Raw genomic sequence first — 17846 nt, forward strand, 5'->3', positions numbered from 1 at the left:
AGTTTTTTTAAAACATATAAACACAAGTGTCCACAGAATAAGGTATTTCCAAATTGAACTCTATCACTATTATAATAAACAGGACTTTTTAAATAATTAACAACTTAAACTGGTGACAGTAGTCCATAAGAGTCAAAACTTTTTTATAAAAAAAAGTTTTGACTCTTATGGACTTTTTAAAAAGTTTTTTATCTCCATCTTTGTACCAGCAAATCCAGCGAAATCCCTGCCTACTTGAATCTCCTGTATTCCACATTCTTTTCTTTGTGTATTTTTAGGTAATTCATCTCTTACAAATACACCTCTAAAATGTTTTATTTTTAGTTTTTTTTGCTGCTTTGATCAATTGAAAATTTGCTAGTGGTTCATTTGGTAAAATTATTCCTTCAACATTGATAAGTTTATAATTATATTATAAATTGTTTTTTTTTTCTCAAAAAAACAATTTGACCTTCTTGGGCTCTCCTACCCCCACCCCCTTGGGCTCTCCTACCCCCCACCCCTTAGGCTCTGGGCTCTCCTACCTTTTTGACCTATAAATTATTTTCTTTTAGTTTGTAGTGTCTGTATGCTAATGTGTGTATACCATCTCCTAAAATAACTCTTTTATCATCTGCGCTTAATGCTACTTTATTGATCTCTTTTGTGTAAATTTCATGTAAATAGGATCTTATGACATTCATTCTCCTAATATGCTCTCTTTTATTTAATAAGCAATCTTTATAATCTTCGTGTGTTATATAACTTTTAACAACATTTTTCCTTACTCCTTTACATTTTTTCTTCTCTTCCCCGTGTACTTTGTAAGAATACAACTTTGTCTAAGTCTACAAATTCTTTAATTTGTGCTCCTTTTGATTCATCTTTAAATATTCCTAATACTTTATTATTAGCTCCAACTTTAAAACCTACTTTATTAATTGCAGGATGATTCTTATCAAATTCACTTGTATCAAATTTACTTTCAATATCATTAGCAATATCTGCATAAACGTCTTTTGTTTTAATTTCATATGCTAAAGAATCTGTATCTGTGAATAATAGTTTTGCTCTATCATCATATTTATTCTTTATGCAATCATAATGAAATTTGTACATTAGTGTTTTGCTTAAATTTAATATACACATACCCAAGTAAATTGGTTTAGCATATTTTAATTTTGTTCTTTTCATATGTATCGCTATTAAGTTTTCATCAAATATTGTTCTACTTTAAAAGTTTGGTTTTGATGCTAATTTAATAGCTTCATTTCTGTCTGTTACTAATCTAATATCTACTCTATTTTCAATATTCTCCATTGTTTTTCCAAATACTGAATTGTTTATGAATTTAAAAAAGTCTTTTTCAAAATTATTAGTTGCTTTAACTCTAAGTTTTGTACTTTTTTAAATGTATTTACTTAACCATGCTGATTCTTCAAATTTTATTCCTCTATGAATTTTAGTAATCTTTAATCCTAATCTTTCATATAGTTTTAGATTTTCATAATGAATAACATAATTTTTCTTATTATTCAAGTTAGGTACTAATTTTTCAACTTTATCAATATTTAATCTTTCAGGTGCGAGAGGATAATCATTATGTTCATCATGCAGATGTTCAGGATACTCTAAATCTACTTCTAGTATCCATGGAATTGATTTCCAGTTTTCTATTTCATTTTCATCCATCCATTTAAAACCATGTGTTGGAATTAGTTTACTCATTGCCCATCCATATAAAAAATTAACCTTTTTTTTAGTAGTAAATCTAATTTTTTTCCTGAATATAATTTTCTTATATTTTTGCATTGATCTTTTTTTAAATTCTTTGATAAAGCATCTAAACTATCAGACATAAATCTAAGAAACGAAGTTCACATTTAACTTCAACTTTCTTACACTCTTTATTAATAAACTTGCTAACTTTAATTTCTCTAGAAAAGCTAATATACTTTTCTTCATTGTTTGGTATACAACTCAACTTTTCTCCTGATAATTTCTTTATAAATAAGTGAGAATCATAACCAGTTAAATTGTGAAATAGTACTGGAAAGAATTTTGGAATTTTATAATTTAAATTACAATTTTTATGTGCAGCACCTCTATATTTTCCAGTAATATGACAGTGGTCACGTACTTTATCATTTTCAAGATCTATCCCACAAATGTGACATGATATTGCTGTATTAAAATCATGCTTGTTTTCATCAGTAAATATAATCCTTTTTGGAAATTTAATCTTGTTATAAACTTTTATGATATCTTTTTCTAAGCTATCAACAAAAATTTGAGGAACATCATCTTTTTCATTAGTTAAAGTAAATGTGACTGGACTACTTTGATAAATACTTTCGTCGTAACATTTAATATAATAACAGAATGAACTTGGGATATTTCTTTGATATTGTTTAGAATAAGATTCATTCAGATTTGGTTCACAAGTGTCGATTGGTTTGATAAAACTTTCAAAGTCAGCATATACTACAAATGGAACTCTCATTGATATATTGCGACTAGTAAATTGCATTGTTGATTTTGGTGGTGGAAGTTCGATACGTACCGAACCATTTATTTCACAATACGGTTTATGATTAGATTCTTCAGAATTAAACCCTAATAAACAATTTCTACAATAGTGTTTTTTGCAATGTTTATTAGATGTTTGTGATGTAAGTAACCTGCTTAAATTTTTTATTAAACAGTAATGATTAGTTTCACCATTTGAGATTAATAGTAAATCTATTAAATGTTTGCGATCATTCTTTGGTACATGCAAAATATGAACTTCTGAGTTTTCATAACCATATACATTGACACTGATATCTGCATTGTTCTTCTCAAATTGTGTTATTTGGCTTAATGATACTGGAAATTCTATTTTATCCCAGTTTATTTTTCAGCTTGATTTTAAAGCTCTTTATCTACTCTTTCAGAATTTTTATCTGTTGGATTTAATGCTCTTGCGATACACCACATAAAACACTCATTATCTTTATTTTTTATATTGATTATTGCTTTTTTAGTTGCTAAATTTTTATCAAGTGGAATGTACGATTTAGCCCTAATAGGATTATACTCAATAATATTTATATCCATCTTTTCAACAGAAACAAACCTCCAACCTGATCCTGCTTGTTGATATAATGATAACGATTCTAAAATTTTCTGCTTTGATATTTCATAAAACTCATCTAAATCTGTTGTTTCTAATACAACTTGATTATTCATTCTAAATGGAGCAGATGAGATTATAGTTTCTCTTATTTTAATATCAGTTCGCTCCATTTCACAATAGAGAACTATATAAACTTTAAAACTTTTCTTTTCTTTTAGTACTTTAATAGCGCTATTTTTAGCAGCATTTATGAAGGATAAAGCATCGTAACCTTCTATGCCTTTAGCTGTAAATTGTTTTGTAACATTTTTAACAAATGATTTCTTTAATTTAAATTCTATTGGGTTTTTGTAAAACTTATTATACAAGTATACAACTTCAGATTTTAGAATTCATTTGTTATGCGTAGACTTGCCTATTAGACTTGCAAAAATTTTTATATAGTTTTTTAAGAATTGTCAATCAAAAAATTTTTTTTTTACATTGTATATAAAAAATAAAATGACAACTTCCGAAGTATTAAATTTTACAGAAATGCCAATTGTAGATAATGGAATTGAAAGATTTGAATTCCATGAGCCAGTAGCTCATTCATGGAATGAATGCTTCAATCTTTTCATTAGCTGTTTTCTTAATTATATTAGGAACATAGGACATAATCCAGTTTGCAAAAGAATCATTCGATTCTTTTTTAGATACTGATGTATTAGTTGCAATAAAAGGTGTAGGAGATAAAATTGTTGAAGATGATATTTCTGGAATAGAATCATCTAGTATATTTCTATGTTCGACTGATATAGATTGCGTTTGTGTATGCTCAACAGGTGTGTGCGCTAGCACTTCTAATAATTTCTAATAACGCTTCTAATAATTAACTTTTTCTCATTCTATAATAATATTTAATTTTTTGCTCTTTTGCGTTTTGTTTTAATTCTGTGACATTTTTTTTTTCCATTTTTATATAACAAGATATTATTTTTAAATTTTCATTTTCTTTAAATAATTTTTTTTTAAAATATCTTATCATATATTTCATTGTTATATCTTTATCCTAATTTTTAAATATATCCAAATCCTCGTATTCTGCAATAATAATTAATATTTTTATATTTTGAAATCTCTTGCTCTTTTGTAATTGTCAATATTCTATATACATAAAGTGTAGGAGTTAAAATTTCTGAAGATGTTATATCTGGAATAGGTTCATCGAGTATATTTTCCATTTTTATATAACAAGATTTTATTTATTAAAAATATTTCCAAAGCACATGTAAATATTTTTTAAATATATATTTATTATAAACATTCTATACGTCTCCACCCTCTTACTCTCTCTCAGAATTTTCAGATTTAAATATTTCAATCTTAAATCCATTATCAACTTTTCCATCACATAATTCAAGATATTTCCATCCATGCTTAGCATCTTGCATAGCACTATATAATGATTTATATATTTTAACTTCTCCAGTTTCCATGTTTGTAAATTTATCAGTGACTGGTTTTTTCTTAATTGTTCTTAATCTTTCATATTTTGGATCTATTTCTTTTTTTTGTTTTTCACGATGTATTTTAGGCTTGATTGTTTTTTTCTCATTTGCTTCTTTCATTGGATGTATTCTAAATCTACCAACTGGTCTTTTATCATTTACTTCTTTCACTTCATCCATAATTGATTCTTTATCTAACAACCCATTATCTATAGCAATCATTAACAATGAAGCGATATTGTCAGATGTTTTTGAAATGTTATTTTCTTCTAATAGATTTTTTAAACCCTTCTTTGTGTATTTCATTTTTTTTAATATATAAAGAAAAAAATTTTAAATTAATTTTCAAAAAAAATTTAATAAACAACATTCATTTTATTCCCATCTGATTGAAATTCTATCATTCTATCAGATATTACAACTGCAATAGCTTCAGTATCTGCTGGAACAGCCATATTAAATGTTGCTTTAATTTGTACATCTATTGTTGATGATTTTAATCTTTCTGATTGTTTACTAACATCAAAAACAAAAACTGGGTATAAATCTTTATAGTCAGAAGGAGTTATATTGCTATATGTGATCAATTCATTCATTACATAAAATTTTTCATTAAACACAGCTGCATCTCTATAAGCTCTTGAAAATTGCTGATTTGGGAATGACAAATTATAATCAACAGCAGGATATCTTTCTTGATTAAGCATAATGAACATATTTTTCAAGTCGCATCAATGATCAAATATTGAAGCATTAGTATTTTGATCTCCATCCTTACTTATTTGAAATGCGACGATAATGTATCTAGGTTTTTCAGGAGATATCTTTACGCTCAATCTCCAAGAAAATGTAGTAGATTATGCAACAGATATAGTATCACATTGACGCGCTCGAAAATTTACTGGAAGTGTCACTTTTGATTCAATAGATTTATAAAGACTAATCCTTTCTACATCTGATGGGATCACATGTGGTATAAACAACAATATTTTAATAAGATAAACTTTTCCTAAAGCTGCAGCAGCAAGCTTAAAAATTGCGTCATCATCACTTTTTCTTACAAGAGTTATTGAATGTTTAAACCCATAAATAACTTTGTCGTAATCATCACAGAATCCGAAAATGTGTCTTAAAGGTATGCAAAATAAAAATGTTTCTTTTGTAGTTGGTTTCTGAATTATGCATGCTTGTCTTGATGCAAACCCTAAGTTATCAGTATATACTGCTGTTGTTGTAGTATCTTTATACCACAATTGACTTAATCCATGCGCTAATTGAATGTCATTTGGGTATTTAAGCATTCCTAACATTGTAGTTGCTTGACCTGGATGATAAATAATTTCTATATCTTGGTTTGATAATTGGTATGATATTTGACTGAATAAATGCATAATACCATTATTTGTAAGCGTCACTGCATCTATATTAGCATAAGCTGTTCCATCTGCAAGTTTAACAAGTTGTCCTCGAAATAAGAGATAAGCTTCAGATAGAAGTGTGAACAAATCTTGTTGCTCAATGTTGAATCTTATCTCTCCAGCACTATTTAGATTTGTATGAGCTACTGGCTCATTCATGGAATTCAAATCTCTCAATTCCATTATCTACAATTGGCATTTCTGTAAAACTTAATACTTCTGAAGTTGTCATTTTATTTTCTTATATACAATATAAAAAAAAAATTTTTTGATTGACAATTCTTAAAAAACTATATAAAAAATTTTGCGAGTCTACTAAGCAAGTCTACTAAGCAAGTCTAATAAGCAAGTCTACGCGTAACAAGTGAATTCTAAGCAAGTCGAAGGCCGCGTCCTTTTTTAACTAGATCTTTTATTCTTATAGCATTTTTATTTGATACTTTTTTTGATGATCTTATTGCAAACCCCATCATATATTTATTTATATTTGTTGTTATATCATCTGCATTATTTTTTTTAGATTGTTCAGATCCATTATTAATCAGATCATTAGATCCAAACAAATTTGAAAGTATTTCATCATTTTTTTATTAATAACAGGTTGTGAAACTATTTTTGAAGATGCTTTATCAATTATGTGTTTTCCTTTTTCAACTGCAGCATTTCTAGCAGCTTCTATCGCTGATGTTGAAAGTTCTTTTCCTACTGATTTAGCAGCAGTTATTGCAGTTTTTCCTAAATCAGTAGCAGCCATCTTCTTCAACACAACTGATGATACTCTTGTTACATTTGACGCTTTTATTTGTTTAAATAAATCTCTTATACTTTCAAATATACCACTTCCTCCAATAGCATTTTTCTTTATATATCTCTTATTATGAACAATTAGCATTTTTATGTACTATATATTTTTTAAATATGCAATGATATATAAAATATTTTGTATTGCCTTTTACTGTGAACTATCTATTATACCTTGTCTTTAAATAATTCATAACAAATTGCAACAGCTTCATTTCTTACTCCAGTGTTACCTGCTTTCCATGCAGCTATACATAATACAAGCATTTCAATTAATGCATCAGGGTCGCTAGGAAGAATTATAGTTTGTATTTTTGTTCCTACTCCTGTTCCTCTTAATTCACGCTTCCTATTTTCTTTTATACCTTTCCAAATGGGGGCTATTATTTCTTTGTATTTTACACTACAAGATGCCCTTGGTTTGTATGGGTTTGCATCAGAAAGAATTGCATCTGTTTGTATTAATATATCTCTATATTTTTTAAGATCATCTTCAGTATATAAGTTCTTTTCAGGATTAAACTTTACTACAAAGACCAGGAGTACCATAATATGTTTCATCATCAATAATTATATCATCACCAATAATATGTATTGGTTTTTTTTCAATATAGAATATACCATCTTTATTATATATTCCAAATGTAGTGTCTGTAGATTTTTTACCAGTAGCATACATTCTTAGATAATCCGCTGCAATTTTTCCTAGCCTTATATCTTTATATTCTTCATAAGAAGGCAATAGTTCTTTAGAATCAGTTATCATTATCTCTCTATTTGCTTCAGGATAAGAATTTGAAAAAGTGAGTGCAAATTTATTAGCTTGATCTTGCAATTTATTTGTTTTCCTTTATTCCATCTTGACTATCAATTAATGGCTTGTACAACTTTTCTAAGTCTAACTGTAAATTAGTTTCACCCATCTTTTCATATAAACTATTATTCTGTATTCTTTTTTTAGTATCTAAGAAATCTTTAACAATTCTTTTTTTTTCAGGATCTTCAATTTTTAGAAATGACATTTTGCTTTTTTATATATAAAGATAAAAAAATACAACATAAAAATTTATGTTGTATTTTTTTATAAAGATAAAAAAAATACAACATAAAATACTTATTAATGGTGATAGATGTTTTTTCGAAGAATGGATGGATTGTTCCATTGAAAAGTAAAACTGGAGTTGATGTTGCTAATGCTTTAAATAAAATTTTTAAAGAAAGAAAGTATAAAAAAATATGGGTAGATAAAGGCTTAGAATCTTATAAAAAGCATGTTAAAAAGCTAGGTGTTGAGTTATATTCAACTAAAAATGAAGAAAAAAGTTGCGTAGTTGAACGTTAGAATAGAACAATCAAAGATAAAATGTATAAGTACTTTTCAGCTAATTCTACTAGAAGATATATCGACGTTTTAGATGAAATGGTAAATAAATACAACAACACAAAGCATTCTTCAATTAAAATGACGACAGTTGCAGCTAGCGATAAAAATAATGAAAATATTGTTTGGTTAAATCTAAATGGAAATGCGTGATCAGAGTCCGTAAAACCAAAGTTTTCAATTGGCGATAGAGTTAGGGTAACTAAAAAGAAGGAAACGTTTGAAAAAGGATACACACCAAGATGGACTTAAGAGGTTTTTACAGTGTCACAGATTCAGTTCACAGATCCACTAACGTATAAAATAACTGACGATAATAGTGAAGAAATACAAGGTACATTTTATGAACAAGAACTGCAGAAAATTTTATCTTTATATTATTTTATTTTAGCTAAGAAATTATGGTTAGCATAATGGTTGAAATATGATATGGAGATCATATGAGAATATAGTTATGGATATGATTGAAATATGATATGGAGATCATATGAGAATATGGTTATGGATATGATTGAAATATGATATGGAGATCATATGAGAATATGGTTAGGTATATGGTTTAAATATGATATGGAGATCATGAGAATATAGTCAGCATAATGGTTGAAATATGATATGGAGATCATATGAGATCATGGTAAGTATAATGGTTGAAATATGATATGAGAATATGGTTAGCATAATGGCTGAAATATGATATGAGAATATGGTTTAAGATATACTTAAGAGCCATTGTCTGAGAAATCTAGGCAAAGTCTGGAAGTGATGTCTTCAAATTGTACTCATTTTTTGATATTTTGTAAAATACAATGAAAATGGGCCACTGGTAATTTTTTTTTCAAAATTTTTTATTAATTACGGAGATATTGGGTCCCAAAATTTGGCCCGTTTTGAGATAATTTTGCGCATGGAGTGCAATTGCTACTTTGAGGAGTAGTTTTAGCAACATGAATATGACAGAAACATTTCTTTTTAATTTTTTTACTAATCTGGGTAGGTTTCTACAGTAAAAGTAAAAATTCAACATGATTACATTTTCAGTTGTCTAGAAATCGTGGTCCGAAACCACAACATTTGAAATTTTACCCTAACTTTGAGCTCTAATATCTCTTAAGGCCAATACTTGCACGTAGTTTTTTTAGGTGTTTTTGAAAGACACTAAGACATACATTGATTTTTTGAAACAAAAACCATGTGCATGCAAGGACCTGGGAAGGAGTAACCTGCCAAAAATCACTTTTTGCGTTCAACGCGCTTTGGTAGATTACCCATAACAACTGTGGCCTTAGGTCCACCATAAACAGTATAAGTTATTTATTTTCCTTAAATATGCATCTTCCAATATATGAAAAAAAATCCATGTGCTCTAGTGATAAAAAGCCTACAGAAGTCCTAGAAGTAGCCTTATTTTGCCAATTTTTTAACTAAAAAAATACTCTAGCAACGGTATAGATATACTTAGCAACGGCTACTTTACAGCCATATCAATTAGTGCCGCTATTAAAAATTTTAATATAATACTTTTTTATAACGAAACTGTACAAGAGAACTTGAAAAAAATACATATAGCACTTAAAATAAAAACAAATAAAAACTATATATAAATAAATACAATGTTTTATCTAATATTATACTATATCAGGTGGAACATTGTATATATATATATATATATATATATATATATATATATATATATATATATATATATATATATATATATATATATATATATATATATATATATATATATATATATATATATATATATATATAAATATATATATATATATTTGTGTTTATTTTATATATTTAACAGAACATTTTATTTATTTCATTTGTAGATAGAACGAGATAATACTGCGGGGGCGAAATGACTGCCGACTTAGTATGACATTTTTGTTAATGACTACTTGGTACATACCATGGTTTACTTGAATTACATAACATAATTTTTTTAGCAGTTTTCAGTAGAAGAATTAAAATTTGTTAGTAAAAACTGCATTATTTTAATATTAGTCAATAAATAATTATCAATAAACAAAATATGTCAGAGAGTAAGAATAAAGTCAGTCCTTATGAGAAATGCATATATTTTAATAAAGAGAAGACTTCTTGTGGTCCCTTTAAGCGTTGGAACAAAGATGGAATCTTTCAAGTTAATGAATTAACTGCTGACATAACTAATCATTTACATGCTTTAAAGGTATGAATAATATTAGAGTATTATTTGCTTTTTTATTAAAAGAAACAGGATTTCTTTCTTCATAGGTGGAAAACCTAACGTTACTGTTTTATAGCTTCTACCGACAAACCAGTGGAATAAAAAAATCTTGATTGAAAGCCGACTACAAGCTTATCTTTCACGCTATGACTCATTATGTGCGTACCATCATTTTTCTTTTGGTATTGGCTGGAAGCAGCCAAACAGTTGTCAACACCCAAGACATGAATTTCAAATCGGTAAAAAAGCACCAAAAATTAGATCCATCCCTTTGAACACCCTTGCTGCTTATAATGAAAAGAATTTATCACTTCCTGTTGGAGCCGTATTTTGTTTCAGCCACCTAAAAAGTATTTCTACAGGTAACAATATTGACATGTTAGAACCAGGTCTAACACCAATAAAGTCTTGCTTTCCTGCTGATGACATATATGTTCCAGATATAACAATCATTTCAGATGAAACTATTGAAGAATCAAAAAAAGCAGCTAGCTCTTTGTGTGAAGCATTTAGAGCAAGTCCACTGTCCTTTCAGATAAAGCGAAAGCGAATAGAAGACTTAACCCCAGGAACCAAACAGAAAGTTAAGAAGAAATTTGAAAAATTTAAAATGCAGCTTGAGAAGATATTTGTTGAAGCAATTGCACCAGGTCAATCAGAGGTACTAATTTCTCAAGTGTTACACAATGAGGATGAAGATGGTTCAACACAATTGGTTCCAGAAGACCTTGTTGTACCAGTTAAGTTGTTTCAAGAAAGCGATTCTGTAGGACAAATTTTTTTGCTTTCAGTTATTAACCATAAAAAGTACACTAAAGAAGCATTAATGAAAATCTTTAATTGCAAAAATCATCAAATTGAAAAAGCAAGCAAGTTGCAAAAACAAAACAGAATTTTCCATACCAAAAAAGGAAAAGGTAAACATATGCCGAATGCCACAGGAAAAAATAGAGCATTTTTTAGAATTTATGTTTTGTCGAGGTTTGCTGCAAGATGTAGCGTATGGTGTAAATAAAATAAAGTTTGACAATGGAGAGGAAAAAAAAGTGGCTAATGCCATTTTAATGATGAAGTTTAGCCATACAATCACATTTTATAAAGAAGTTTGCCAAGAAACTAATTATCTCCCTATGTCAGATACTTCTTTATGGAGAATTCTTCGTGGAATAAAACCTTCTCAAAGGAAAGCTTTGGCTGGTCTTGATGATGTCATGGCAGCTGGCATGGATGGGTTTCAAACTTTAATTGCTATTTCTGAAAAGTGGAAGTATAAAAATATTACCAAGTTCCTTGAAAGGGTAAAAGGTATTTGAAGAGTAATTATCCTTTCAAGTGTAGTGAAAGTTCCACTTTGCATAGTCACTCTACTTCTTTTTCTCTTTCAGATATAGATCCAGACTTGAGTCAACCCTTTATAGCTGCTGAAAATGAACAATGTTTTGACTGTGCAAACCTCATTTCAGCAATCAACCAGGTTCGTGAGTTAGTTATAGAAAGTAAAGATGAAGATCTTCTATATGATTTAAATACTTTACGCAATGGTATCCTGCAATAATTAAAAATGTAAGAAGTTTTAACACTATAATATTGTATTTTTGTGTATTGAGATCTATTACAAAATTATTGGTTTATTAACCATATTAACTAATTTCAAGGAATATTTAGGAAGCAGCAATGATTAGACGTTACTTTACCTCAACCATTAGGTCAATGATGATGATATATATGTTTCTTGTATGGAATATTCTGTTACACCTGGAAAGAACTGCTTCAAGTGGCCAACCAAAGAAAATATTCTCCAATGTTCGTCTCTTGACGTTGTTTGTAAGATTGATGCACCAACACCAACTAATGAAAAAGGTGATTATTCACTCTCAAAAGACGATATTGACAACGTGGAGATTCAGATCGGCCATTAATAAATTTGTTATATATTTTTCTTAATTCTTAGAAAACTGTATTTCCCATCAGTTTAAAACGGAAAAAATGATCTTGAACTTTAATGGTTCTTTCTTTGATTGATAAAGTTAAAAAAAAAATTTTTTCAAGTTCTCTTGTACAGTTCCTTTATAAAAAAGTATCAAGTTAAAATTTTTAATAGCAGTACTAATTAATAAGGCTTTAAAGTAGCCGTTGCTAAGTATATCTATACCGTTGCTATATCTAAGCCGTTGCTAAGTATATCTATACCGTTGCTAGAGTATTTTTTTAGTTAAAAAATTGGCAAAATAAGGCTACTTCTAGGACTTCTGTAGGCTTTTTATCACCAGAGCACATGGATTTTTTTTCATATATTGGAAGATGCATATTTAAGGAAAATAAATAACTTATACTGTTTATGGTGGACCTAAGGCCACAGTTGTTATGGGTAATCTACCAAAGCGCGTTGAACGCAAAAAGTGATTTTTGGCAGGTTACTCCTTCCCAGGTCCTTGCATGCACATGGTTTTTGTTTCAAAAAATCAATGTATGTCTTAGTGTCTTTCAAAAACACCTAAAAAAACTACGTGCAAGTATTGGCCTTAAGAGATACTAGAGCTCAAAGTTAGGGTAAAATTTCAAATGTTGTGGTTTCGGACCACGATTTCTAGACAACTGAAAATGTAATCATGTTGAATTTTTACTTTTACTGTAGAAACCTACCCAGATTAGTAAAAAAATTAAAAAGAAATGTTTCTGTCATATTCATGTTGCTAAAACTACTCCTCAAAGTAGCAATTGCACTCCATGCGCAAAATTATCTCAAAACGGGCCAAATTTTGGGACCCAATATCTCCGTAATTAATAAAAAATTTTGAAAAAAAAATTACCAGTGGCCCATTTTCATTGTATTTTACAAAATATCAAAAAATGAGTACAATTTGAAGACATCACTTCCAGACTTTGCCTAGATTTCTCAGACAATGGCTCTTAAGTATATCTTAAACCATATTCTCATATCATATTTCAGCCATTATGCTAACCATATTCTCATATCATATTTCAACCATTATACTTACCATGATCTCATATGATCTCCATATCATATTTCAACCATTATGCTGACTATATTCTCATGATCTCCATATCATATTTAAACCATATACCTAACCATATTCTCATATGATCTCCATATCATATTTCAATCATATCCATAACCATATTCTCATATGATCTCCATATCATATTTCAATCATATCCATAACTATATTCTCATATGATCTCCATATCATATTTCAACCATTATGCTAACCATAATTTCTTAGCTAAAATAAAATAATATAAAGATAAAATTTTCTGCAGTTCTTGTTCATAAAATGTACCTTGTATTTCTTCACTATTATCGTCAGTTATTTTATACGTTAGTGGATCTGTGAACTGAATCTGTGACACTGTAAAAACCTCTTAAGTCCATCTTGGTGTGTATCCTTTTTCAAACGTTTCCTTCTTTTTAGTTACCCTAACTCTATCGCCAATTGAAAACTTTGGTTTTACGGACTCTGATCACGCATTTCCATTTAGATTTAACCAAACAATATTTTCATTATTTTTATCGCTAGCTGCAACTGTCGTCATTTTAATTGAAGAATGCTTTGTGTTGTTGTATTTATTTACCATTTCATCTAAAACGTCGATATATCTTCTAGTAGAATTAGCTGAAAAGTACTTATACATTTTATCTTTGATTGTTCTATTCTAACGTTCAACTACGCAACTTTTTTCTTCATTTTTAGTTGAATATAACTCAACACCTAGCTTTTTAACATGCTTTTTATAAGATTCTAAGCCTTTATCTACCCATATTTTTTTATACTTTCTTTCTTTAAAAATTTTATTTAAAGCATTAGCAACATCAACTCCAGTTTTACTTTTCAATGGAACAATCCATCCATTCTTCGAAAAAACATCTATCACCATTAATAAGTATTTTATGTTGTATTTTTTTTATCTTTATAAAAAAATACAACATAAATTTTTATGTTGTATTTTTTTATCTTTATATATAAAAAAGCAAAATGTCATTTCTAAAAATTGAAGATCCTGAAAAAAAAAGAATTGTTAAAGATTTCTTAGATACTAAAAAAAGAATACAGAATAATAGTTTATATGAAAAGATGGGTGAAACTAATTTACAGTTAGACTTAGAAAAGTTGTACAAGCCATTAATTGATAGTCAAGATGGAATAAAGGAAAACAAATAAATTGCAAGATCAAGCTAATAAATTTGCACTCACTTTTTCAAATTCTTATCCTGAAGCAAATAGAGAGATAATGATAACTGATTCTAAAGAACTATTGCCTTCTTATGAAGAATATAAAGATATAAGGCTAGGAAAAATTGCAGCGGATTATCTAAGAATGTATGCTACTGGTAAAAAATCTACAGACACTACATTTGGAATATATAATAAAGATGGTATATTCTATATTGAAAAAAAACCAATACATATTATTGGTGATGATATAATTATTGATGATGAAACATATTATGGTACTCCTGGTCTTTGTAGTAAAGTTTAATCCTGAAAAGAACTTATATACTGAAGATGATCTTAAAAAATATAGAGATATATTAATACAAACAGATGCAATTCTTTCTGATGCAAACCAACTGCTAAGTTATATATAGGGTATATAACTTAGCAGTTGGTATGGATAGTTTACCAAGACGAATCCATGATTTTTGACATTAAGGGTTATCATATTAAATCCATATTTCATCACAAATTAAAATAATACAAAAAATGCTTTGGTATCTTGTAAAGAAAAAATTTCAAACCGTTAAACGATTTTAAATATTGGTAATATTTGATATCATTCTAAAAAAATATCTGCTATCTGCCATCTATCATCAATTTATCTGCCAACTGTAACAATCAAAATAGTACAATATATATTAAAAAATCATGAATGGTTTGAAGATTGTAATTTCTATATTAGTAATTTAATATAATAGTAACCTATCTACAACTTTTACTCACTTATGCATCTACTATTATCAATTTTAAAAGTATATTTTTGAAGTATAATGCATACAGAACTGGACTATTCTATGACATGCGGTAGTTATAACTATCTATAGGTAAGGTATAACTATCGGTATAACTATATGGTAGCTATTTGTAGCTATATGGTAGCTATATAGTAACTATTGGTATACCTATATTGGTATAACTATACAGTAGGTAAAACTATCATAGGTATAACTATAAGATAGCTATCCAAACAAAATTTATTTAAAAAAAAAAAGTAAAATTTGACAAGTAATTTCAGAAAAAAAAAAGCTTATAATATAAAAATTTTATGGGCAAGCAAATTCAATTAAGAATTCAATAAGCAATAAAAAAAATTACAATAATTAGCTTTAATTGCTAAATACTTAACAATTTATTTAAACTATGCATTTTTTTAATGTTAAATAAGTATTCAAACAAATTTTAAATTTTAACAATTTAAGCTAACTATTATTTTTTGACCCATTTAAAATCGTGATTAAATTTGCTTTCAGAATAATTATAACAGTATTTATAAAAAAAAAAAATTTTTCCTAAAATAATCGCACAAAGTTTATATTTCACAGTAAAATTTTTTATTCTGGTATTTATTTCTCTGACTGTAGGTCAAATTTATGCTATTTAAAAAATAAAAATAAAACTACCGTCAAGAAAAATAAATATTACCATAACCAATTGTATCTTCTGACTTTTGCATTTTATGCTTCTTTATTCTAAGATTTACTAAAATGAAAAGCATCCAAGTGTAAAAATTTAAAACTTTTTATATTTTTTATACTAATTTTTTGATAGAAAATATATTATAAAATATATGACATCTAATCATAATTCAAAATTGATTTTTGGACTCTGATTTAGATTTTTAGATTATTTGATTGGTTCCTATAATTATCAAATTCATTAAATGTTAACTTAGCTGAGCTTAAATAAATTTTTTTTTTAATAAAGATTTATTCTACTTTGCTCTGCACTATTCAGATAGAGTAACTTTTTGATTTGTCTCTACTTTCTGACTCATGCTCAGCTTTGCCTCATTCTTTTTTAGGTGATTCAGATCCTTTTTTTTTTAACATCTATTTTCATAAAACTTTTACACCATTCTTCATCTGAACTTATATTTTATCATTATATTTCATAAAGCTTATTTTTCATAAAAACATTTTTTTAAATTGTTATCTCACTCAAATCTATATTTTCAAAATATGAACTTTGACAAACAAGGTTGCTGCATGAAAATGCAATTTGAGTGCAGGATATAAAAATATTTCATTGTGGTTTGGATACAAAAATATATCCAAACCACAAAAGTGCAGAGCCATGGATGTTAAACATTTATATAAAGAACATAGTTGCCATATCTGTGATTTTAATGGTATCCAACTTTTTAAGACATTGTGCAAAAATGTATTGTAAAAATATTCAAACTTTGCGTCATTGTCATAAAATTCTCTTTTCTACAAATGGTTGCTATGAACAATGTTCAAACTAGCTATAATACCATGCTTCTCCTACTCCATTTCATTATCCTGTAACTAAAGCTAAATAAAGTCTTCATTAAGTAAAGTGACATTCATTCACAGTGATCGGTCCTATGTGCAAAAAATACTTTTATCTGTTCAGCTTTTTTATGTTTACATCAACGCTTTAGAAGTCTCTCCCTCTTATTATGATTTCTTGATTCATATAAATTGCAGCATTATTAACTTATCAACCATTTAATTTGCTCTTAAATCATATTCCATAATTTTTTTTTATTTGTTCTTAAATCATATTCCATATTTATTTGTAACACCCAGCTTAACATATAAAAAATTAGCTGTGAAGCCTTCGCCACATAAAATTACAATTGAAACAAATTAGAAGAGAACACAAAGAAGCAATTTATATCTTTTAATATATAGTTTATATTCAGTTTCCATTAAATATATTAAAATAAAGTTTTTCAGACCTCAATGGGACACTTCTTTCCACACAACCCTATAATTCTTTATACCCTTTTGAAAAATTCATGTATAAAAAGTTATTTTTAAAACTATTGTAGAACTAAAAAAGTGCAATGTGAGATATATGCACACATATGTTAATTAATTAGTTAAAAATTAATGTTTGAAGATTACAAGTCATAAAATGATCATTAGAAAACTGAACAATTTTTACACTGATTTAAATGTCAACAGTTTTTTATAAAAGTCTGTTAATGTTGAAGCTGTTGCTAATAGACAATATTATTTTTTCAAATTTTATTACGCATAAACAAAGTTTATAAACAGTTGTTAAAAAAGAGACTAAGGGAGGTAACCAAGGTAATTATGCAAAAAACAAACCTGAAAATTTAAAATAAACAAAAAAGAAAAAGGGAATTATAAAAATAGCATATTTTTCAAATAAGTTGAAGTGATGAAGTGAAATCTTTTAAAATCGGATCCACACCCTAAATTCCCATT

At 27.7% G+C, this 17846-nt stretch overlaps 1 protein-coding gene across 2 annotated transcripts in view; it reads right to left on the reverse strand.

The window, feature by feature from the left end:
* Positions 1 to 16181, reverse strand: part of LOC100200715 (uncharacterized) — a 43543-nt gene extending 27362 nt beyond the window's left edge. For both annotated transcript variants that reach the window (XM_065813986.1, XM_065813985.1), the window contains exon 1: positions 16069 to 16181. In XM_065813986.1, coding sequence (XP_065670058.1) covers positions 16069 to 16141 — 73 coding nt within the window. In that variant the 5' untranslated portion in view covers positions 16142 to 16181. The remainder of the gene's footprint in view (positions 1 to 16068) is intronic.
* Between the last annotated feature and the right edge of the window lie 1665 nt (positions 16182 to 17846).

The sequence above is a fragment of the Hydra vulgaris genome, chromosome 12 (genome assembly GCF_038396675.1).
Source record: "Hydra vulgaris chromosome 12, alternate assembly HydraT2T_AEP".
NCBI classification, from domain to species: Eukaryota; Metazoa; Cnidaria; class Hydrozoa; order Anthoathecata; family Hydridae; genus Hydra; species Hydra vulgaris.